The following is a 21,375-nucleotide window of genomic DNA, read 5'->3' on the forward strand; positions in this document are numbered from 1 at the left end:
AGGTGACAGGCAGAAAGCAGGGGCACTGCGCAAACACCACGGGCCTCTAAGCGGGGAGCCACCCCGGGCCTCGGCACCAGGATGCAGCTGAGCACACAGAACCTCCGTGAGCAGCCTCCGTCCTCGCTTTCCCAGCGGGACTGTTTAAGGGTGAAGGGGAGGGGATATCCTTTGCAAACAGGATGCTGTGTGTACATCCTAAACCCCGACACACACGTATCCTAGCAACCCAAATCTATCATTGCGGTCAACGACCTTAGCTGGTGTAACTGCCGGAGCAGAGGGAGGGGAAAAGAATGTTCTAGAACTCCCTGCCCGGAGCCCCAGGTCTCAGGGCCCAGGTTTCAGGGGGTGTCATGGATAAAAGTGAGCTGTAGGGAGCCCCCAGAAGCCATCCTGGCTAGGGAGCCACTGTGCTTTCCGAATGGCAGGGACGGGGTGGGGCGAAGAGGGACGACGCTCTCACAGGACAGGGGCAGAAGGTCCGGGACCTGGACCCCGGAGAGACTCAGAGCAGACAGGCTGGGCTGGGGCCCCGCAGGACAGACGTCCGTCCACAAAGGAACAGTGCAGCCTCTCCGCCCGGATCTCGGCCCACAGCCCCCACTGAGCTGGGGCTCAGCTCCGCGTCCCCACCACACTCCCTGAGAGTGCAGACGGGGCCCGCAGTGCGGAGGCCAGCACAGCCAAGACTCTCCGGAGCACAGGGGCCTGGCTTTGGCTTGGCAAGGGGAAGGGAGGGCAGAGGGCACAGCGCACGCAGACACGTGTGTCCACACATGTCCACACACACACTGGTCCCGCGAGCCCGCTCCCGTGGGCCTCCTGCCCTGGTCTTCGCGGCCCAGGGACTCTGTGCATCCCTCCGCTCCACCCTGCCCCGCACCTTGCTCGTCAGTTCCGTGTCTCCCTGGCTGGTCCCGTTAGGTCCTCCCCAACCCTTCCCCAGCAAAAGGACACAGGCCTAGGGCACAGGGACGCCACCGAGCTGAGTTGTGCCGTGGTCCTGGGCTGGCCGGTGTCGGTCCCCTCTGACGGTGAGCCCCTGGCCTCCTGAGCTAGCAGAGGACAGAGCAGGGAGGAAGTGGCGGCTTGGGAGCTGAGGCAGCTGGGCGTCGTCCGTCTGTCCACAGGTCACAGCCTGGAGTGGGGGGAGAAGGGAGAGAGTGGCGAGATGTCACAAGGATAGGACAATGCCACCTTTTCTGAACTTGCACCCTCCTGGAGAGCCAGGCAGTTTGAGACGAGCTATTCCCGACCTCTACAGGAAAAGGTGGGAGGGACTCCTCTTTACTGAGGTCCTACTATGTGCCAGGCTCTGTGCCAAGCACATAATACTCGATCTCATTTAAATCTGAGAATAGCCTGTAAGGCAGGTACTTCATATCCTTTTAATAGACGAGAAAACTGAGGCTCAGAGAGGTTAAGTGTTTTGCCCAAGCGTGCACAGTCAGGAAGCAGTGTGGTCGGGATGTGAACCTAGAACTCTTCGGGAGCACGTAGCCTGTGGACTAAGGATGGTCACCAGCGTGTGGGAGGACTGAGGCCCTGTGGTCTGCAACACCGGCCCGCACGCCATGTGCAGCTTCTGAGAATGCGTGGTGAGGGCCGAGGCTACAGGAAGAGGGGGTGGGACCAAGACCCATACCATAGCCCTTGCTGTGAGCAGAGGCTTTGCCGACCCCTGCTGAGATAGGGTCTCGGTGACCAGGAGCAGAAGTCTGTGCCCGGTCTCCCAGGAGGGTTCTGGAAAGAGACCCAGAAGGTACACAGGTCATCTCTGCCTAGAAGGTGGCAGAGTGGAGGGATCAGGACCATGGATTTAGGGTCTAGCTCCACCTGGGTTTGAATACTTGCTCTGTTCCTCGCTAGCTGTGTGATTTTTGCGGAGGCACTTAACCTCTCTGTGCCTTGGCTTTCTCTAGGTAAAGCAGTGGCAGTGACAGCGCCCACCTCCCGGGGGGCGGGGTGCTGTTAGGAGTCAGTGAGGTAATGCAGACAGAATGCTCGACACCGCACCTGCCACACACGTGTTTACTCAGTGACACACAGATGACAGATAACGTGCTGGTGGCTGTGGGGATGATGTGCACCAGTGTCATGGACATCGAGTGCAACCCGAGAGAACTGGAAGCAGGAACTCGGACAGATGCACACTAATGCTCACGGCAGCGTCATTCGCAGTAACCAAAAAGTCAAACAAACCCAGCGTCTGTCCACGCATGAGCAGACACACGAGATGCGGCATGTCCGCACCGTGGAACGTCACTCAGCTATAAGAGGGAATGGCGTTCGTGCATGCTACCGTATGGATTAACCTTGAAACCCTCAGGCTACGGAGAAGAAATTAGACGCAAAAGGACAACTATTGTATGCTTCCGCCTACATGAACTATCTCGGATGGGACAATTCGGAGACGCAGAATGTGGCAGAGGAAGGTTCCTAGGGGTTGGGGAGGTACTGTTTAATGGTCACACAGTTTCGGCGTGGGGTGACATATGGGGCGTGGTGGGTTCAGGGTTCCACCTTGCCGTGGGCTGCTCTGCTCCCTGGGCATCAAGCTTCATCAGGGAGAACTAGGCAGTGGAGCAGCATGGCGGCCACACGGCACGGGCCAGGGCCCGACTCCCCGGGCAGGCTCGGCAGGAAAGGCTGTGCCTGGCGGAGGGAGGTGGGAAGGAAAGAGGAAGGCTGGCAGAGGAGCTGGGGAGGGGGGCCAAGCTGACAACAGCCAGAGGACATGGCCAGGGAATGGGGGAGAGGCTAAGTACGGGGGGACACCTACTCCGCAGACTTCCAGAAGTGCCCGGGGTGAGACAGGCGGCGGTTTCGCTTTGGCAGTTTCTCCAGCATGTCCATGAGCTTGGTGAAGGAAGGTCTCTCTTCTTGTTCAAAGGCCCAGCAGAAGAGAAGAATGTCCTAAGAGAAACCAGTATGTGGTGATGTCACATAAATGGTGACATCTAGATGACTCCTTGGAACCTCAATGGCTCTATTTGTCTACCCATTTGTCCCAGTTTTATATCCATCCATCCACCCATCCAACCAACCTCCCACTCATAATCCATCTAAATTCATGCATTTACCACCACCCATCGCCTCAACTGATGCATTTATCATCCATCTAGCCAGCCTGCCTGCCTTCCTTCCTTCCTTCCTTCCTTCCTTCCTCTCACACACTTTCTGGGCCACACAGCACACGAGATGAGCCCTATTCCAGAAGACCTGAGACACACTGAGATCAACAAAATGCTTCTCAAGGGGCGTCTGGGCATTTTCCTTAACAGGGAGGGAGACAAGGGAACCCTGAGGTCTTCAGCCACAGCCCAGCACTGCCAGTGCCCTCCAGAGTCACCGAGGGGAAAATGACTTTCAGTGCTCTCTCCCGAGACAGGAAACTTAGAGGCAGTGGGTCCTCAAAAGCACACCAGATCATTCTCCCTCCCTGACTCATCCATCTTCTGATCAAAAGAGGGGATTCTCTGTCTATGTTTCAGAGGAAGATTATCAATCTAGCCTTAGGCTCCTCTGTTCCTGTGTATCTTGTTCTGAGTTGGATAATACCTCAGATTTTTATGTCAATGCAAATAACATTAGAGCTATTAATACCAGTGGTATTTTTTAAAGAATTTTTTAAAGATTTTATTTATTTATTTTTAGAGAGGGAAGGGAGGGAGAAAGAGAGAGAGAGAAACATCAACGTGCGGTTGCTAGGGGCCGTGGCCTGCAACCCAGGCATGTTCCCTGACTGGGAATCAAACTTGTGATGCTTTGGTTCGCAGCCTGCACTCAATCCACTGAGCTATGCCAGCCAAGGCTCAATATTTTAATGAATGTCTTTTCAATCTGGCAGAAAGAAAAAGAGGTATTCTCTGGTTCTTCTGATTCAGCAGTCCATTACTGGCAAAACCCTGGTCAAGTGTTACTGCGCCCCTAGTGGCAGGAACCTGAATTGCAGGCATAGTTCAGAGGTTTTGCCTTCTAAGCTCCAAATCACTGTGGGACAAGGCTGTGGGCGTCCTTCTACCGCCACCCTTTGGAAAAGCACTAGTAACCTCAACGCACAGGGAGAAGAAGGCCCAGGACGGTGTCTGCTGCCCCCCTTGTCTCCCAGACCTGGCATGGTCCCAGACTTACCGAGATTTCTTTCCCCATGCCGATCTGGCTGAGGTTGGGTTTCATGCCTGTGCCCATTTGCCAGATGATCGCCTCTGCCGGCTGGGTCTTGAAAGGCCACTCCCTGGCGTGGAGTTCATACCAGATCGTTCTGTCGGCAGATGGTGTTAAAAAGGCGTTGGCGTGATACGTCACTCGTATCCACTCACCAATGAACGCCCGCCCCACCTGGCCACCCTGTTCCCCAGTTTCCTCCTCTCGGGGCTGGGGTTTTCCTGTCCGGGATGTGCACTGCGCAAGGCTTTCTCGACGTCTTGGAAGTCGTGCCTACCCCAGGTCCCTCCTCTGGTGCCTCCGTGAACAGGAAGCAAAACCCTAGGACCCCAACGGCTTTGGAGAGCGCGGCCATGACCTCTGACTCTACACTTGACAGTGTAGAAACCCCCTGTAAGGGAGGGATGCGGGTGACAAAGTCATTTACAAGGGCGGTCTCCCCAGCATGGTGAGTGACGCAGGAACGGTGCGGTCACTGAATAAAAGGGACCGGCCTGCTTCTATGCCGGCGAACCCATAAAATGACACGGAAGACTGTGTTATGACGAAAGGATTTCAAAGAAACTTCGCTGACGTGACAAAAATGTTCAATACAGAATTTAAGTGGAAAAAGCAGGACACAAAACTCTATGTAAGATAGGAGATCCCTCTTCTTAAAAAATGTGATATACGTACGGGACAAGAGAACAGAGAGAAACACAGAGAAACGTTACCAATGGCTAACCCTGGGATAGGACAGGGCAGGAACGTGTTTTCTGAGAATGAACCATCCTGCAGAGCAGTGGAAAGGACAAGAACTCCGAGAGGGCCCAGATGGCCTTGGGGTCAGGCTCTGATTCTATTCGGCACTGGCTGTGTAATGCCGGGTAGGTCACGTCACTCCTGTGGGGCTAGACTTCCTCACCTGCCACATTGGACTAACGCTAGAACTGCAGGGGGAGAACGTTTATCTGGGGTACAGAGCAATGTGACAAATTGAGGCCTGAGTGATTCTAGAAGGATCGATTGTATTATCGCTTGCTCTGTAGATGTGACAGAGCGATGGCTGAAGAAAGGCCTGCCCCGGGGAGTAGCACCTGGGCACAGACAGGGCGTGGGCTGGGTGGGGCTTAAATGAGGCGGTGAGGACCAGGGGTGCCCACAGGATGCCAGGGTGCCGTGAGCTGTCCCCTGAGCACAGGTCTCTGCTCGCCGACAAGACTCCTCAGTCGGGAACCAGCTGGAACAATCCTCGGAGCTGACCCTTCCTCGGATGGGAGCGGGTGTGTGTAGATTTGCTTTAAAGGACACAAAATGCCCTGGCACCCTCTTCCATGGGAAGGCTGGGTGAAACCGGCTACTTCTAGGGCTCCACTTCTCGGCCGGCACCTTCTTTCCCCTGCCAGCCTCATCCCTCTGGGTGGGGAGGTGCTGGGATATGGGTCCGCCTTGTTCTGAGTTGCGCCTGAGCGTGACGTTCCCAGGCAACAAGAGGCACCTAATTGGCAGGAAACCAGGAGCACCGGGTCCTTCAGAATTCAACGGTGTCGGGAATAAAAGCCTCATTAAAACTTCCTTTCGAACCCAACTTTCAAGAGAAACTCACTTGCAAGAAAAATAAAAATTGCTCAAGATGAAAACTCCAGTGAAAAACCAATTACTGACTTGGGTGCATTTCGTTAATTGCATTCTTTTTTCTTCTGCTCAATTTATATGAAAATATACCAACTTAATTACTGCGATTTGGTTTCGGATAACAGGGTCTAACTAGATAAAGACCGGGGCATAAACTAATCAGGGCAAACGACAGCCTCTAACGGGTCCAAGAGGCAGACGGTGGGAGTCCCGGTGAGAGTGCCAGGAACAGCCCCCCTTCCTGGGTTTTACAGAGAGGTCTCAGTGGGGTCCTTTTCCACGGAAGACGGCCTAACCTCTCTCAGGGGTGCTAAGTCTGGGTGCCCACACCGGCAGGCCTGCAACTGCCCCGCACAGCTTCCCCGGCGCGGTCTCCACCAGGCCTTGCTGCCGCCCGGTGGACCAGGAAGGTGAGGATGAGCGAGGCGGCTGCAGGGATTTGGGCGCGGAAGCCTCCGTCGCTGCACCCTCTCAGGGCACCCTGCCCTGCGTCTTGGGGCCGTGCATCCCGGACCCTCACTGCCCCATACCCTCGAAGACGCCTGCTCTCCCTCACAGCTGTGGTTCCCCTCTCTGCCGACAGTCCTCAATGTCTCTCTCCAAACTCTGCCTGTGTAGGGTCAGCTGCCTTCTGGCTGGATCCATCGGCCACCTCCAAGGCGGCTCGAAGTCACAGGGTCCAAATGTGCTCTCCTTGCCTTCCCGGCACGCCCCAGCCCTGCCCCGTGTCCAGGGGCCTCCACCTTGGCAGAGTGGTAACCCCCCTCCATCCAGGTGCTTCAGGTAGCTACCTGGGCACCACCCACCTTCAGTCCCTCATCAAACCCTATCACCCCCACTTCGGAATGCTTCTCCATTCCCAGCTTTCCCCTCCCTCCCCCTCCCCCTCCCCAGCACTGATTCAGTGAATGGCAGCAGCCTGTCTGGGTCGCTCACTCAGCCTCAGGCTTGCCCTTCTCTTTGCCATTCTGTACACACTGGAGTGGCTGTTCTGAAACTCAGAATACTGTTAGGTCACTCCCCTTGCCTAATTAAACCACCCGTGGCTCCCTAGTGCTGGGAAGGTGAAGTGAAAACTCTTCAACTCAGCCTCTAAGTATCTGCAGGATGAGCTCTATTTCCTCCCCACCCCACCCTCACTCCCCCCCGATTCTCCATCGCTCAGCTCCCTTTCAACCCCCTACTCCCCACGGGCCTCTCCATCGTGGGTAATTTCTTTCCTTCCTCCCTGTGCCTTTTCACATGTTCCTTCTGTCTGGAATACCTCACCCTACCCTCACCTGGGATACCTCTAACTTAGGCTCAGGAGTCGCCTCCTCCAGGAAGCCCTCTCTGGTCTCCCTGGCTGGATTTAGTTGTCCCATTATTCCCACAGTCCTGTGTTTATCCTCAGCATAGCTCTGGTCATACTTTGTTAAAACTGACTGTTCCCTTATTTGTCTTTGATGACACATGACAGAGTGCAGACCTGTGGTGGTTTTAACATGTCTGTAAATTATTTCCTGCCAAAAGTAGACCTTAATTCCCCTTCCCTTGACTGTAGGCTGGACTTAGTGATTTGCTTCTAATAGAATGTGGCGGAAGTGATGCTAGGTAATTTCTGAGACCGCGTCACAGCGGCAACGTGGCTGACAACAGTCGATGCGCTGTCAGGTCACTTGAGCAGCCTCTGGAAAGGCCTCCTGCGGACAGCCGTGTGCGTGGGCCACTCTGGAAGCAGATCCTCAGCCCATCAAGCCTTCCCTCAGTGGCAGCCCCGGCCCACGTCCTGCCTGCGCCCTCACGAGAAACACTGAGCCAGCTCAGACCCGCTCCACTAAGCCACTCCCACATTCCTGGTCACGGAAATTTGAGATAATCACGAAATGTTGTCTTAAGCCACTGAGTTCAGGGGTGGCCAACCTTTTGGCATCTCTGGGCCACCCTGGAAGAAGAAGTGTTGTCTTGGGCCATACATTAAACATATTGTGACACATAATCACACACAAAAAATCTCACCATGTTTTAAGTAAGTTTATAATTTCATGCTGGGCCACACTCACAGCCATCCTAGGCTGCATGCAGCCTGCAGGCTGCAGGGTGGACACCTCTGTTTAGATAATCTGTTATTAGTAAATGCCTAGTAAATAGCTTTGGATGAATGAATGCATGAATGAATGAATGAGGTAACCTGCCATGGTGACACGACCAGTTAGAAACCAGGCATGAATATTTGCTGGGCTCACCCTTCCTACCACATCCCCATCAGATTCCCCCAATCCCACTCAGAAATCCAGCCGCCTTTGCCCCCACAGACAGATGCTCTGTCCCTTCCAAAAGCACAGGAGAAACCCTTGGGAAGCGCCCCTCCGCCAGGGCTGGGGCTCTTGAAGGCCGGGGCAGGCCACCTACCCGAGCGCAAAGACGTCGGAGTGCTTGGAGAAGGGGAGCTTGTCCTCCTCCGTGTCGGGGGACAGCTGGCGGATGATCTCCGGTGCCAGGTGGCACAGCCAGCCGTTCTGGATGCGTAGCTTGTCCTCCCGCCTGGAGAAGCAAAGCACAGAGTGAGCCCCGCGTCACAGCCCAGGGAGGGTCAGTCCTGCGGCACTGACCCCACGTCCCTGGACCATCTCTGCTGGCTTTCCTGCATCTCCCTGTTGGGCATGGCCTGACCTTGCACTTGAGGCTGGTCTAGAGAGAGACACGTGACACCCAAACCATCATTAGGTCCCTTCGCCTCTGAGGCACCCCCTGCTCCATCTTTATCTTATACACACAGCCGATTCTTGTTATTCACAGCAATCATGTTCTAGAAAGTCTCCGCAAACACTGTGTTAACAAACGCAAACTTGTTGCCTCGAGAGGCAATACGCACACCTGCGTGTGGACGCGCACACCAGGAGCACAGCCGAGAACAGGGCCAGCAGGGTCCCTGCCCTCCGGGGGCCTGGCCTTTGGTAGGGGAACGTAAGGACAAATGAGTTAGACGGGGAAAGTAGACAGCGATAAGCATTACAGCAAAAAGCCTTAAGAAGGAATGGAATGTGTCAAGAAGGGAGCTAACTTTAGGTAAAAGGTGAGCTAAGATCGGTGTGGTGTCAAGGATCCAGGCCTGCGAACAAGAATATTCCCGGCAGGAGGGAAGGGAAGGCAAAGGCCCCAGGCAGGCCCTGTCTGGCGTGTTCTTGAAACCTGCAAATCCTCGGTGTAACTGGCGCACGTGATACCACCCCGTGTCTCTATTACAATGTATAGCTCCACCCCCGGTTGATGGGCTGTAGGTGGTCCCCCTTCCATCATTATAAACAATGCGGCTATGAACATCCTTGGGTAGAAACCTCTAACCCTCGCCCTTCACCCGCATCCACAATTATTCCTTAGGATAAACCTTTAGAAGAGACAGAAAGCTGGCTCCCTTCCTCACACTGTAAATCTTTAGCAAGTGCAGAACTTTCCCTTCGGGACTGAAATCTGACCTCCTCCAAGGTTTCGCCTCCTGCAAGACTCCCAGGGGAGGGCCAGTTAACGCAGGGAGAGTGGGCAGGCGTGGGAGAGCGGGGCGGAGTATCCGGAACCATCGAGAGCCAGACCGTGAAGGACCAGAGCCTGCAGCACGTGGCGGGCTGCAGGGGCCCTGAGCCTGGCTGACTGGTTCTTCCAGGGCGGGCTTCTGAGCTCCGTAAGGTGCCAACACTGTCCCCTCCACTGCATGCACTGGCATCCCAGGGTCGCGATTCTGGCCCTGAGCACCTTCCAGAGCAGCGCTACCCGCAGCGCCTCCCACAGAGATGGAAGTGCTCTCGGCCTTTGCTTCCGGCAGGGCCGCCTCCAGCCAGCGTGGCTGTTGAGCAACTGAAACCCGGCTGATGCAGCTGAAGAAGTGAACTTTTTATTTATGTGAGCTACAGCTAAAAGAGCTATAAGTCAGTGGCTGCCACGCTGGACAGGGCTGCTCTAGACCACTATTTCCCACAAATGGGTTTTCCCCCCACTCCTGTATATTTTAATAGGTTACTTTTTAACAGGTCCATGAGTGGAAACTAGCCCTTTTTAAGGACACGTTAAAATGAACATGGAAAATGTCTGTTCCCACCCTCTCTCGAAAGTCATCTTGCAGCCCACGCCTGGGGGAGGGGAGGGGTCCCGAGGGGAGAGGCTGCAGGAACTGGGGGATCCGGCTTCGGGCTGCGTCATTACTGGGGCGGGGGGGGGGGGGGCTGTTCTGTGCGTGCAGGATGTTGAGCAGCATCCCTGGCCTGTACCCACTCCATGCCAGTCGCATCTCCTCTCTCTTGTTGTGACAGCCCAAAGTGTCTCCAGACATCATAAATGTCCCTGGGCGGGGGTGGGGAGCCCGGGTTGAGAATCACTGTTCTGACTTATACATAAAATAAGGAAATGGTGCTACATAGTGGGCAGGACAGAACACACCGTCTGCTTAAAAAAAAAAAAGACTCAAATCCACGAGTAGCCCCTTGAGGGGGCAAGCCAGTGAGTTCTCGCTTCCAGAATCAGGCACACCCGCAGGGGTGTAGGGCCCATCTTCTGCTTACTTGCTGTGTGGTCTTGAGCAGACCCAAGTCTCTATTTTCCCACCTGCAAAATGGGTACGTAGCTTTCACACAGCCAGTGTGGGGACGGAAGGGAGATAATGCATGGCGCAGGGCTGTGTCGGCTGCCGGGGCCACAGCGTTCGTGGATATAATGATTACCTGAGATACTTCTTTATCTTGAGGACTCAGAAACGAAGTTAAGAGCAGAGCCCTAAGCAAGAGTGTCATCCAAGAAAGGGGCTGTGGCCCAGCCAGCTGCCATTCTCCTGACATGAGCAGGTCACTGGGATGGGGCAAGGTGGGATGCTGCTGCCGAAAGAGCAAGCTTCCCAAGTCCCATTTTTTTCCAAACGTCCCACCTCCTCTTCCCCACTGGCTGGGGGTTTGGAACTGCTGGGCGGGGCCAGGAGGAGGCAGGGCAGCTGCTCTATTGCTGTCAGCCTGGGGCCAGCACGAGTACCTGGGAGGCGCCCGGGCTGACACAAACACCCCAGGGTGTCCCGTTCCCATAGTAATGGGCCCACCAGTGACAAAACCCAATCATCTTCAGTATGGTTATTATTATGATTAATAACAGCCCGCGGGCGGCTGGCACAGTAGTGCTGGCATCCGAGTGACACCTTGTGTGAGGAAGGCAGAACAGCTGCACACTGGCAGTGCTGGGGACACGCTCGGGGGAGCCCTGGGAACTGTTTGGGTGTTCAGGACATGCTCATTTCACGGCGTGACCCCTCTCTGCTGCCCCAACCCCAGCACATCTCCATGCTGGGCACCCAGCGCTGTGAGCACCCCAACTCTAACTGAGGGGACAGCAGGAAGGCAAGGAAGTCCTGCTGGGTGCCTACTGTATGCCAGGTTGTCCAGCTCCCTTAATCCTCCCAAGCCCACAGTCAGGTGGGTTGTGGGTCACTGCTCCGTTCTCTGCGGGGGGCTGTCCTGCGGGTGCTGCTACACATCCTACAATGCACAGGACAGGACCCACCGAGGAATGGAGCAGGCTGGGTCAGATTCCTATTCTACAGATGAGGAAACTGAGCCTCGCAAGGCTCAAGTGACCTGCCTGAGGCCGCAGAGTTCGTAATAAGTGACAGAGCTAAGATTCGTTTGATCACGACTCTCTGAAACCTCAGAGACAGACTCCTGGGCACAATTCCGCACTGATGCTCAGGGAAGCAGCCCCATTAGGGAGCAGAATTCTAAACTGAGCCCCGTACATAACTGCAACAGAAATAAAATCACAAGAAGCCACTGACGGCTACTCATCAGTAACCAAGAAATGGGGATTTCTTATTGGGAGGAGGTGCAGAGGGCTCCCTGGCCTCTCCCCACCTGGCTGGGTTCCTGTTGACCACCGGGCTGGGCCGAGTGGGGCGGGGGTGCTGTCTCAACAGCCAGGCCAGAAGCCACGGGTGCCCTTGGACTTGACCTCCCTTCTGGATTGACACTGGGCCTCCAGGAATAAGCTAACGGGAAAGATGCCCACGCCACACCATGTCTTTTCTTCCTCTTCTTCCTTTGGCTTCAGGAGACCATGAATGGAAAGGAAGAAAATCAGAAGCCCCACCCACTTCCTTCACTTTGGGGAGCAGCTACTGTCCAGGAGAAGGGGCGGGGGATGGACCTGCCACCAGAAGGGAGGGATCTGATTTTTTTTTTCAAGGAGCCTTGAACCAGGCGAAAGAAAACACCTGCTGGGTCTCTTCTGGCCTGGACACCAACACTTGGGATCACAGTGATGTCACCAGCTGCTCCCTCTGTCCTTAGCCTGGGGTGATGGCGACAGGGGGAATATGCCAGTCCTCTCACCGCAAACCTCGAAGTGCATGCTGCTGGGGAGACAGGGAGGAAGGAATCCTGCGCGACCCAGCCCTCCTGGCCCCTGGGCTCTGCCTCCAGGTCTCTCTCCATCTATCTACTAATTGATCTCTCTGATCATTTTCCGCCTGCTTATTTCCTTATCTTAGGTGCCACAGATGGTGGATTTTGGGAGGCGGAGTAAAATCTCAAAAGGAAATTTAAAGCTTCTGTTTGTTACTGCATCACACAGAAATAGCCAGATCAAGTGCCGCCTAATTTCGGAGGATGTGACTTGGATTCGAGGTACTGTGGAGTGTAAACAAAATGCACTTCGGGGAGGCCTGCGGCGTGCCTGGAAGCCGTCAGTTCTTCTCAAAGCACCTGATCGTGGAGCACAACGAGAGGAAGTGCGAGGCTGCCTTTCTGAAGGGGCATCAGGCGTGACTGGAGAGAGCACGCACGGTTCAAAGTGAGTGTGTGTACGTGCATGCGTGCACGCTCGCACATATTCCAAATTAAAGGTCACAAGGATGGACCTTCTGAATTCCGGGTCGCTTCTCTGGATCAAGCTGTTTTTCACGTGGTCCACTCAAGGCTGCCTGCCGCAGGGTGAGAGGCGTCTGCGAGTTAATTACTTAATGGTGGCTAATGACTCTCCTGTGTGATCCCGAGGAGGTATATGCAAATTATTACTAATTACAGCAACTCAGCAGCAGCTACTGTTTGTCGAGTTCCCTGTGCTCCGGCTGCCACTCTGGATGCCCGATGTGTTATCTGATTTTATCCGCAGGAGGACCCTGGAGGCAGGCGTGACCCCACCCAGCGCTTCTCCAGCAGACAAGGAAACTGTAAGGTCCAGGAGAGTGCCATGAGTGGCGGAGCTGGGCCGGACCCAGGTGGGTCTGACTTTAAAGCCCTTGCTCTCAACTCAACTCTTGTTCTCCTGAAATTAATGAATTCATAAGAAAACTTCGAGCACAGCCCTTGGGTGGTTCTCACTTCCAGGTGAGTCCTTGGGGTAAGGGAACAGTCCTCCCCTGAAACTCAAGGGCAAAGACTCCGTGGGATCTGTGCCCACTCAAAGGAGCCATTTGCAAGTCAGCCCCCAGAGGAACTTGACCGTGACCTGGGCCGCAGCACTGCGTCGTCACATCGCAGCCTAGCTGCTTGACGGGGTGACCTCAGGCCTAACACCGCGTCTGGGTCACTAAAGCCACTTGGGATGACTCCCCTAACCCAACCACTGCCGGTCAAGAACCCCCTGAACCCCTCCTCCGCATCTTACCTGCCGGCCTGCAGGACCCCGGAGATGCTGAAGAGCCCAAAGTCCGTGATCACCACTTTGCCGTTGTCGTAGAAGACGTTCTTGGACTTGAGGTCCTTGTGAAGGATTCCCTTGGCGTGGAGGTAGCCCATACCCTGCAAGGAACGGGGAAACAGGGCCGTCAGAGAACGCGCTGCCACCCTGGCCTGGGTTCTGGGGTCGCACCCCTGGCTCTGCCAGTGAGACCACGCTGACAGCCGTGGGGCTGGGGCCCGGATGCAAAGGCTTCCAGGTGGGGCAGGCAGGTGGGAACAGGCAGGGTCCCCAAGACACAAATCTGCCCCCACCCTCAGACCACTGCAGAACCACCTCCACCTAGTGCCTCTGCTTCCTGAATTAGAAACGAAGGAAGGTCTCCCCAGAAGGAAACTGTGGGGACACACCTGAGGTGAGGTACCCGCAGAAAGGACTCCCATTACCCATCTTCCCCGTCCTCGTTGACAGACCATCCCTAATGGTCGTATCCCAGCAGAATCCTCACGTACATGTGGCCTGGCGCTTTTCAAGTCAAGCCCAGTTTCTTATAAGCCCAGACTATTGGTTTGGTCTGAAGCCAGAGCATGAGTCTCGGGAAGGGGCAGGGCCTTTCTGAGGTTCAGGGAGGGCACCCCAGAGCCCACGGTACCTTCACAATTTCTTGAGCAATCTGCCTGGTTTTATTGACATCCAAGACGATCTTGGCATCCCGCACCACCGAGTAGAGGGTCCGTCCCTTACAGAGGCTGGAAAGCAAAAGGCCGGGAGAAATTGGTCACTGTTAACACGAGGGTGACGCACATAGTTATTAGAAGTGACGTGTAATAGGGTGGACTCGTGGCCCCGCCCCTACCAGCCCTATGGGATAGCAAGCCTGGGACAGGTCCAGTTCCGGGATGTGGGTCTGGGAGCAAGTTCTTCTGCGTCCTTCGTGCTCTTCCCCATCGCCAGCACCCCCCCACTGCCGGCCAGCCATCAAAGACACCCGCAGAATCCAGCCACAGCCCCTCTCTCCCAGGGTCTCAGGTTGGAAAACTGTGCACGAACCGACACCGTATGGAGTCCTCAGACACCACTCAGACACCACTCTGCCGGCCACTTGTCCCAGCTGCTCCCACTTGCCAGGAGCCGTGGTTTGTGGGGACAGTGATGAAAGACCAGCAAGGCGGTAGCTGATGTGTACTAATTACCATCAGCAAATGATGCATTCGGGCCTTTAGACAGAAGTGTGTAAACACCCCTAGCACTCCCCCCAAACCAGACGCCTGTCTAGAGAGAGGGTTTTTCAAACTATTTTCAGCCTCATTGAGTTCATTTCCAGGACCAGTGGTTTAGGATGAACGACAAGATGAAAAGGGACATTCTGCAGTGACATGGACACCTTCTCACGCTCACTCAGTTGCTGGCATGCTCGTCTGTCCTTCCCCTCGGGGTGGGCCCAACACCTGGCGCGCGCACACCAGGCGCTCGCTGCACTGAATGAACGAGTGAACGAACTTCTAGTCTCGTCAGAGCACGCCCAGCCCCTAACTCCACGTCCAGCTCATCGCATCCAAAGCTGGCTGCAAGAAGCGGGGAGGACAGCAGGAAAGCTAATTTTCCATCTACGTTGAAATACGGGCGTGAATTTTTCTTTCACCCATGACATGACTGCTGAAATACCGCAGGCGCTTTATTCACTCCTTTAGTGTTAATATTTACTGAGTCCTTGCTGTGTGCTAGACTTGGCTGCAATAGCAGGGTGGAAATTAGGACTCTGGCATCAGAGGGTTTCAGTTTGAATCCCAGCTCTGCCCCTTACTTGCTGTGTGTCTTTGTGTGGGTCACTTGACCTCTCTGGCCCTCGGTTTCCTCATCTATTAAAGGGAACTAAGAATACCTACCTCACAGAGTCAGCGGGAGGACAGAAAAAGAAATGGGGCTGGGTACCGTGCCTGGCACCTGGTGGGAAGTGTAACACGGCGTCAGGAGAACAGACACCTAGAGTTAGACTCTCGGGGGGAGGATCCGGGCTTGTCAGCTACTGGCTGTGTGACCCCAGGCAGGTGAGTTAACCCCTCCGAGCCTCGACTTCACCTTTAATAAACACAGTCAATAGTTCCTGCTCTCTGGGCTTCCTAAGAGAGTCACGTGAAATCAGGTATGTAAAGGTGCAGGCGTCTCTTCATGTCTAACACAGAGTGTGTGCTCAGGACATGCTGGCTACTGTGAGGGGGGAAATGATCAACACACACACACATACATACACACACTTGTGCAAATGCATATAAATTAAATACTTACACACACATGGCATCTATTGTTTCTCCATCCATCCATTCACCCACCCAAAATGCTAGCTAGCCCATGATCTTTGATGAACAGGCACTTCTTCACCTGCTTCAGGTGAGACTCCAGGGGGCAGCTGACTCATGAGGAGGCTGACTCACCTGTCTCAGTCGCCCAGCACCTCTGCAGGTGGCAGCCAGGATGACTCAAGGCTGCCCCCCCTCGGAGACCCAGGCCGTGTGCACGCTGTGGCTGCTGGGGGACAGCTGGAGGTGGGGTGGGCTGCGCAGCCAATTAACCATGTTGACATTTAAATACTCAGATGGCGGGGACTGTGGGTGGATTCCCTCCCCTGCATACTCCGTTCTTGAACAGCCACCTACACTTGTGACAGGCCGGAGCCGAGAAAACACCATCCGCACCGCAGACGGCAGAGCAGACAATTGCAACAGGCCCCGGACTCCCAGGCCCCCCGCTCAGGAAAACCGCGTTCAAGCCCCAGGCTTCAGTGTCCATCCCCATCTTCCCCCGCCTGGGCCTGCGCCCTCATTTCCGTCAGCAACTGCCCACGTCTTTGCTTCTCTCTACCCTAAGGCATCTCGAGCACCACCGACTGGTGGGATGTACATGGTACATATGACCACAGCTTGGTACACCTGTGTGAAACATACGAACAACCCACGACCAGCAGTTCATCCACTAAGCATACACCCAACAGGCATGCACACTCATATTCACCCACAGACATGTACTAGAAAGTTCCAGAATGCTAATAGCAACCTCTTCGTAAGGGCCCCAAGCTGGAACCAACCCCCATGGCCATCCACTGAAAATGGATCGGTTGTGCGGTAGCCATGGAACAAAACACTGCTCTCACACTGTACTGTGTAATGAATGAACCTTTGCTGACTGCAGAAAAAGAAAAAAGAACATGAAGTTCATCAACATGGAGAGCGGAAGCAGCCAGACACACGAGACTCAGACTGAATCGATACAAAGAGCAGAAGGAGACACAACTCATCCACGTGCCACAAGCCAGCCTGGCGGTGACCCTCGGGGGCTGCTGCGGCTGGAAAGGGCAGGAGGTCACGTCCTGCGGTTGGGTTTGGGTGCTTGTTATGTGGAGGTGCATTTAGTGGAGATTCACCAGGCTGGGCTCCGAGGGTCTGCACACTCTGGCAGCTATGCTATCCTTCCCCCCCAAAAAAATTTACTTAAAAAATCAGCAAGCTAATCATGAAAAATCTATACACGAAGTTGAAATTTAACAGTTAATCTAGGCCAATATGGACACCCTAGGTACCCATTCTACACTCCTCGCGGTCCCCAGTGTAGGCGCAGCGCCTACAGGGGAGTCAGGAGCCCTGGGCCAGGCGGTGCCTGCCAGGTGTTTATCAGGGGCTGAGTCGGACGGCAGGTGCAGGGCCAGGGCTGGGCTCTCCGCAGGTGCAGGTTAGGCAGGTGTCCTGGGTGGCTGAGGCCTGGATCGTCCGGCCAAGTCAGTTCAGGTGTCCACGGCAACTGCTCTGAGCCTGGGATGTCTGCCTCCTGCAGGTGCCTCAAAGCCACTTGCAGGTAGACAGCAGGGACGTAAGGGGAGGAGGGGATGCAAGTTTACTGAGCACATGCGTGAGACTTATCTCACCTCCACGAACCCGCCCAGGGACCCCACGGGGTCCCCATTCTCACCTGTCTCACAGGTGAGGGCAGGGAGACTCAGAGCAGGGAGAACCTGCTCACAGACACACAGCCGAGGTCAGCCTGCTCCTGGCCTTTCTCATCTTCTCCTCCGCAGTGTGGGTGCCCAATTATTGGACATGATTCTCAGGCCACTGAAGTGACACACAGCCAAGTGAGCCCACACCCTGACGCTACCGTTCCCTATGTGCTGGGTGATATCGGGAAGTGACTTTGACCTCAGTTTCCTCATCTGTGACATGAGGATGACAGTGACAATAGAGCCTCATGAAGTACGAAGTGAGTATTCATACTGCAAGTAATTGCAAGATATATATATATATATATATATATTTCCTTGCCTTTAAACATCTCCGAAATGAGAATGTCTTGCATTCAGTACAGGTCAGTTTCACGGCCACTGTGTTTCCAGGTACTACATAAAACAAACAGCACATATTCTAATGGATGGCGTAAGGGTCAAATGACGTCTGGGATCGGCTCCGTTTTACAGACAAGGAAACCTAGGCTCAGGGCAGCGAGGCGGAGCTGCTGCTGGAAGCCAGGTCGCCTGGCTCCAGAGCTGATGACGCTCTTAACCGCCATCCTTGCTTCTCGCCGTTCTCTGAGACCCTGGCATGTCGCAGGCCCCCAGGAAATGGCAGCTGTAACGTCACTGTGAACACCCCCTATGGCAACGAGGATGGATGAGGCCCGCCAGCCTCAGCCTGGAGGTCAGGGGAAGGTGTTTCAGCGACTCAAGGATCTATTCAGTAGCTCTCTCGCTCCCGGGGCAGAAGCCATGTGCACGCACACACACGTACTCCCTCCGTCCGTCCCTCCCTCTCAGTGTCCCTCTCTGCAACAAAGAACGTGTTTCTCCAAGAAGAGGAGCGAGGACTGGGAATTTCTTGTCCCGTCTGCAGGTCACCACCCCTCCCAGCCCTGGCCCCGGGGCCCCTCCTGGAAGGCCATCTTTCAACTCTGCATCCTGGGTGACACAGGGAGCCTTTTGGCTGAGATGGCGCAGCAAGGGCAAGACATTTGTTGTAAACCAGCCTTAAGGATGCTGTCAGAAACAATGACATAAAACCATCCAGAAGGTTTATCTCCCAGGGCCTCTGTCCAAACTGACTCATTCTGCTGAGACAGTGGCTGGGACAGAACTCTGGAAGCAAGTGGCGGACACTTGCTTTCCCTCCTCTGAACTCCTCACCACCCCGCCCAGCCCAGGCTGGTGTGAATGGCGGGGGGGGGGGGGGGGGGGGTGTGGCGGGGGGAGTGCGTGGGCTGGGATTGGGGGGAAGCAACCGCCTCTGACGACAGACTGGCTCTCAGCCCAGCACTGCCCCCCCACCCTGTACCCCTTGCCCTTGCAGACTCACTATGAGGATACTTACAGCACCCACATTTTAAACTGTGGTTGGGTGGGGGGGTAGTTGGCTGAATAATGGTATCCCAATATGTCCCACACCCTGGCCCTCAGAACCAGTGGAAACGTGGCCTTACATGGCGAAACGGACTTTGCAGCTCTGCCTGACCCTGGCTCGCAGGGCAGCTGGTCGCAACGTCAGATGTTATTTTAGAAACACCGGGTCCTGTCGGAAGGGCCTGACCACCCCTAGTCCCCTCGCCAGACTTCCAGGCGTTCCCCACCTTTAAAACCTCAAAACCCCACCTAACTGCCTTCCGCTCTTCTCCCCCCTCTCCTCCCTTGAGCAAACAGATCCCATTCCAGGCAGCAGGGTGCAGGCCGCATCCAATTCCCGCTGCAGGCGATCTTGAACCTCCAAGTCGTTCATGAATCTAACACTGAAGATATTAAACCCCGGGACTCCAGGGCTTTATAATAAAAAGTGCCAGGTTAGCGGCCTGTAAAAATGGGAAGCGCCAGAAAGCCAGTGAGAAATGCCAGCTGTTTGCCACCTGCTTAACCCGACGTGCGTCCGGGAAATGAAGAGTTATAGGGTTCATTAAGGAAAGGGGCTGGTGCGGGGAGGCTCGGGTCCCAGGCGCGGGGAAAGATGACGGCAGCCTGCTGGGCACAGAAATATGCAAAGCAGGAGCCTGGCTGCCCAGGAGAGGGGGGCTTAGTGTTTGCAAAGGTGCACCCCCTGCCCTCCTTCAACCTGACAGCGCTGCAAAGCTCTGGGCAGCGGGGAGGGGAAAGGGAGCTTCGACTCTCAGTCTTACTGGAGTCTTCTCTCCACAGCTAGATCTGATTTTGCTAAGTGCAGAGGCCAAGGGTTGGCCACTCTGGGCATTTGAAGGACTGAGATGGGGTTTTTCCCATTAGGGGTGCTCCTGTTGCTGGCTGTGACCCACACGTCTGGGCATCTGGTGACATTCTGCCCTCCCTGGTCTGGGCTTTGCACGGGAGGGAGGGTTCCAGAGCCCAGGCAGTCAAGCGGGGGAGGTGCAGGCCTCCAGCTCACCGGGGGGAAGAACTTCCAGGAAACGGTAGCCTGGCTGGTCCTCTGCCTCTTGTCACATTGCAGGACCCAGCCACCACCCGAGGCCTGCTCTTCCTGACCCTGCCCAAAGGCATCCGGGACAGGCTCCTCCCCAGCTCTGTAGCACATTCTCTCAGCATCTCACTCAGCAGCCCTCATACTGCCATCATTCCGGAGCCGCCGTGGGATGTTTGCCACATCGGTCACCTCGTGTTATTTGTCTCTTGCTGCTGGTTTATCTTAGATTGCACTGCCTTTGAAAAACAAGTGGAAGTTTACTAAAGTTTCGGTCGTTACTTTCTATCACTACCAGGTGGAAAGCCAGAATCCGTAGCCCCGAATAAATGCAAAGACAAACATAACACAAACAAACACATTCAAAACCAAAATTAAATCCAAGCTGGTCTTGTGGCCTGCCCCATAATCTGAGGTTGAGGCCTCCACTTTTTGTTTAAAAAAAAAAAGTTTAGCGAATAAGGGTTAGGAAGGTGTTAGATACTAGCACCGAACGAGACTCTCTCCTCTGTTCAGAGCTCTCGGCACAAGGCTCTCAGGGGAGAACTATGAATGCCAGCCTTCCTAGAGAGGAGGTGCCCGGTACATGGGGGGAAATCCACGTGCAAGAAGCTCAGGTAACCTACCCAGGGGCCCAGGCAGCAGGCCACAGGGTCAGGATTTGAGTCCAGGTCTTAGGTCATCTCATCTTTCTAGAATTTCATAAGACCCTTGGGAAAAGAGGGTTTGGCCAAGGAGAAACTGGTCAAGCCCATCTCAGACGGGCGTGACCTCCCTTGCTTGTCCTTCGAGCAGAGCTGAGGACCCCTCCCCCAGTGTTAGGCCTCTCCTTCCACCCTCCAAGTTCAGAGACAGTCCACAATGGCCTCGTTGTCCGTGAGCTGCTTCTGTCTGGGGATTCCTAGCTGTTGCTCAGAGAGCAGCAAGGCGAGCTGAAGAGGCCAAGAGCATCCCAGGGGGGTGGACAAGCCCCTGGGCGGTGCATAGGCAGCCGGGCCCAGGGAGGTGCTCAGGGAAAGAAAGCTCCTGGAACAAGTGGACAGAGACACGAATGACTCCTCCCACCTCCCTCCTTCCTCTCGTCCACTGCAGCTGGAAGAGCTGGGTTTTGCCACAAGCAGGTCTCTCTCCCCTAACGGCTGAGCACAGGAAACGAGCCAGGAGACAGACCCCAGCTCCGCAGCAATGAAGCTTCCAGACGCTTCCCAGCTCCAGGCACCACGTGGCTTCCAAACACCAAACCGGCCCTGCCCTCCAGGGTTGGCTGTCGACACATATCAATTCTTTTTGCTCCCTGGCCAGAACCACATTAAAAAAAAAGGCTTAGCTGCACACTGAATTACTATCTTTACAAAAGTATATATATACATACTACCTAATTCATATGCATTAAAAATCCGGAGGGGATCGACTCTGAAGGTGTTAGCAGAACTAGTCCAAGTAGTGGGATTAGGAGATTTACAAGGTTTTTTTTTTCTTGTTGCTTATCTCTATTTTCTAATTTTTCTTCCATAAGCGCGTGTTACTTTTAGAAAACGAGAAAAAGAAA

The 21,375-nt window shown here is 54.8% G+C and overlaps 1 protein-coding gene across 3 annotated transcripts in view; it reads right to left on the minus strand.

Annotated features, from left to right (window-relative positions):
- Positions 1-517: 517 nt before the first annotated feature.
- The window catches only part of KSR2 (kinase suppressor of ras 2), a 266,519-nt gene continuing 245,661 nt past the window's right edge, over positions 518-21,375 (minus strand). Inside the window, exons 15-20 of one of the 3 annotated variants that reach the window (XM_036013739.1) lie at positions 14,063-14,159; positions 13,399-13,532; positions 8,176-8,307; positions 4,138-4,267; positions 2,786-2,919; positions 518-1,141 (exon numbers count right to left, since the gene is read on the minus strand). In XM_036013739.1, the coding sequence (XP_035869632.1) occupies positions 1,135-1,141; positions 2,786-2,919; positions 4,138-4,267; positions 8,176-8,307; positions 13,399-13,532; positions 14,063-14,159 (634 nt within the window). In that variant the 3' untranslated portion in view covers positions 518-1,134. Of the gene's footprint in view, positions 1,142-2,781; positions 2,920-4,137; positions 4,268-8,175; positions 8,308-13,398; positions 13,533-14,062; positions 14,160-21,375 lie in introns of those variants that run through there. The other 2 variants (XM_036013737.1, XM_036013738.1) reach the window with 2 other exon arrangements.

The sequence above is a fragment of the Phyllostomus discolor genome, chromosome 13 (assembly GCF_004126475.2).
Source record: "Phyllostomus discolor isolate MPI-MPIP mPhyDis1 chromosome 13, mPhyDis1.pri.v3, whole genome shotgun sequence".
Lineage (NCBI taxonomy): Eukaryota > Metazoa > Chordata > Mammalia > Chiroptera > Phyllostomidae > Phyllostomus > Phyllostomus discolor.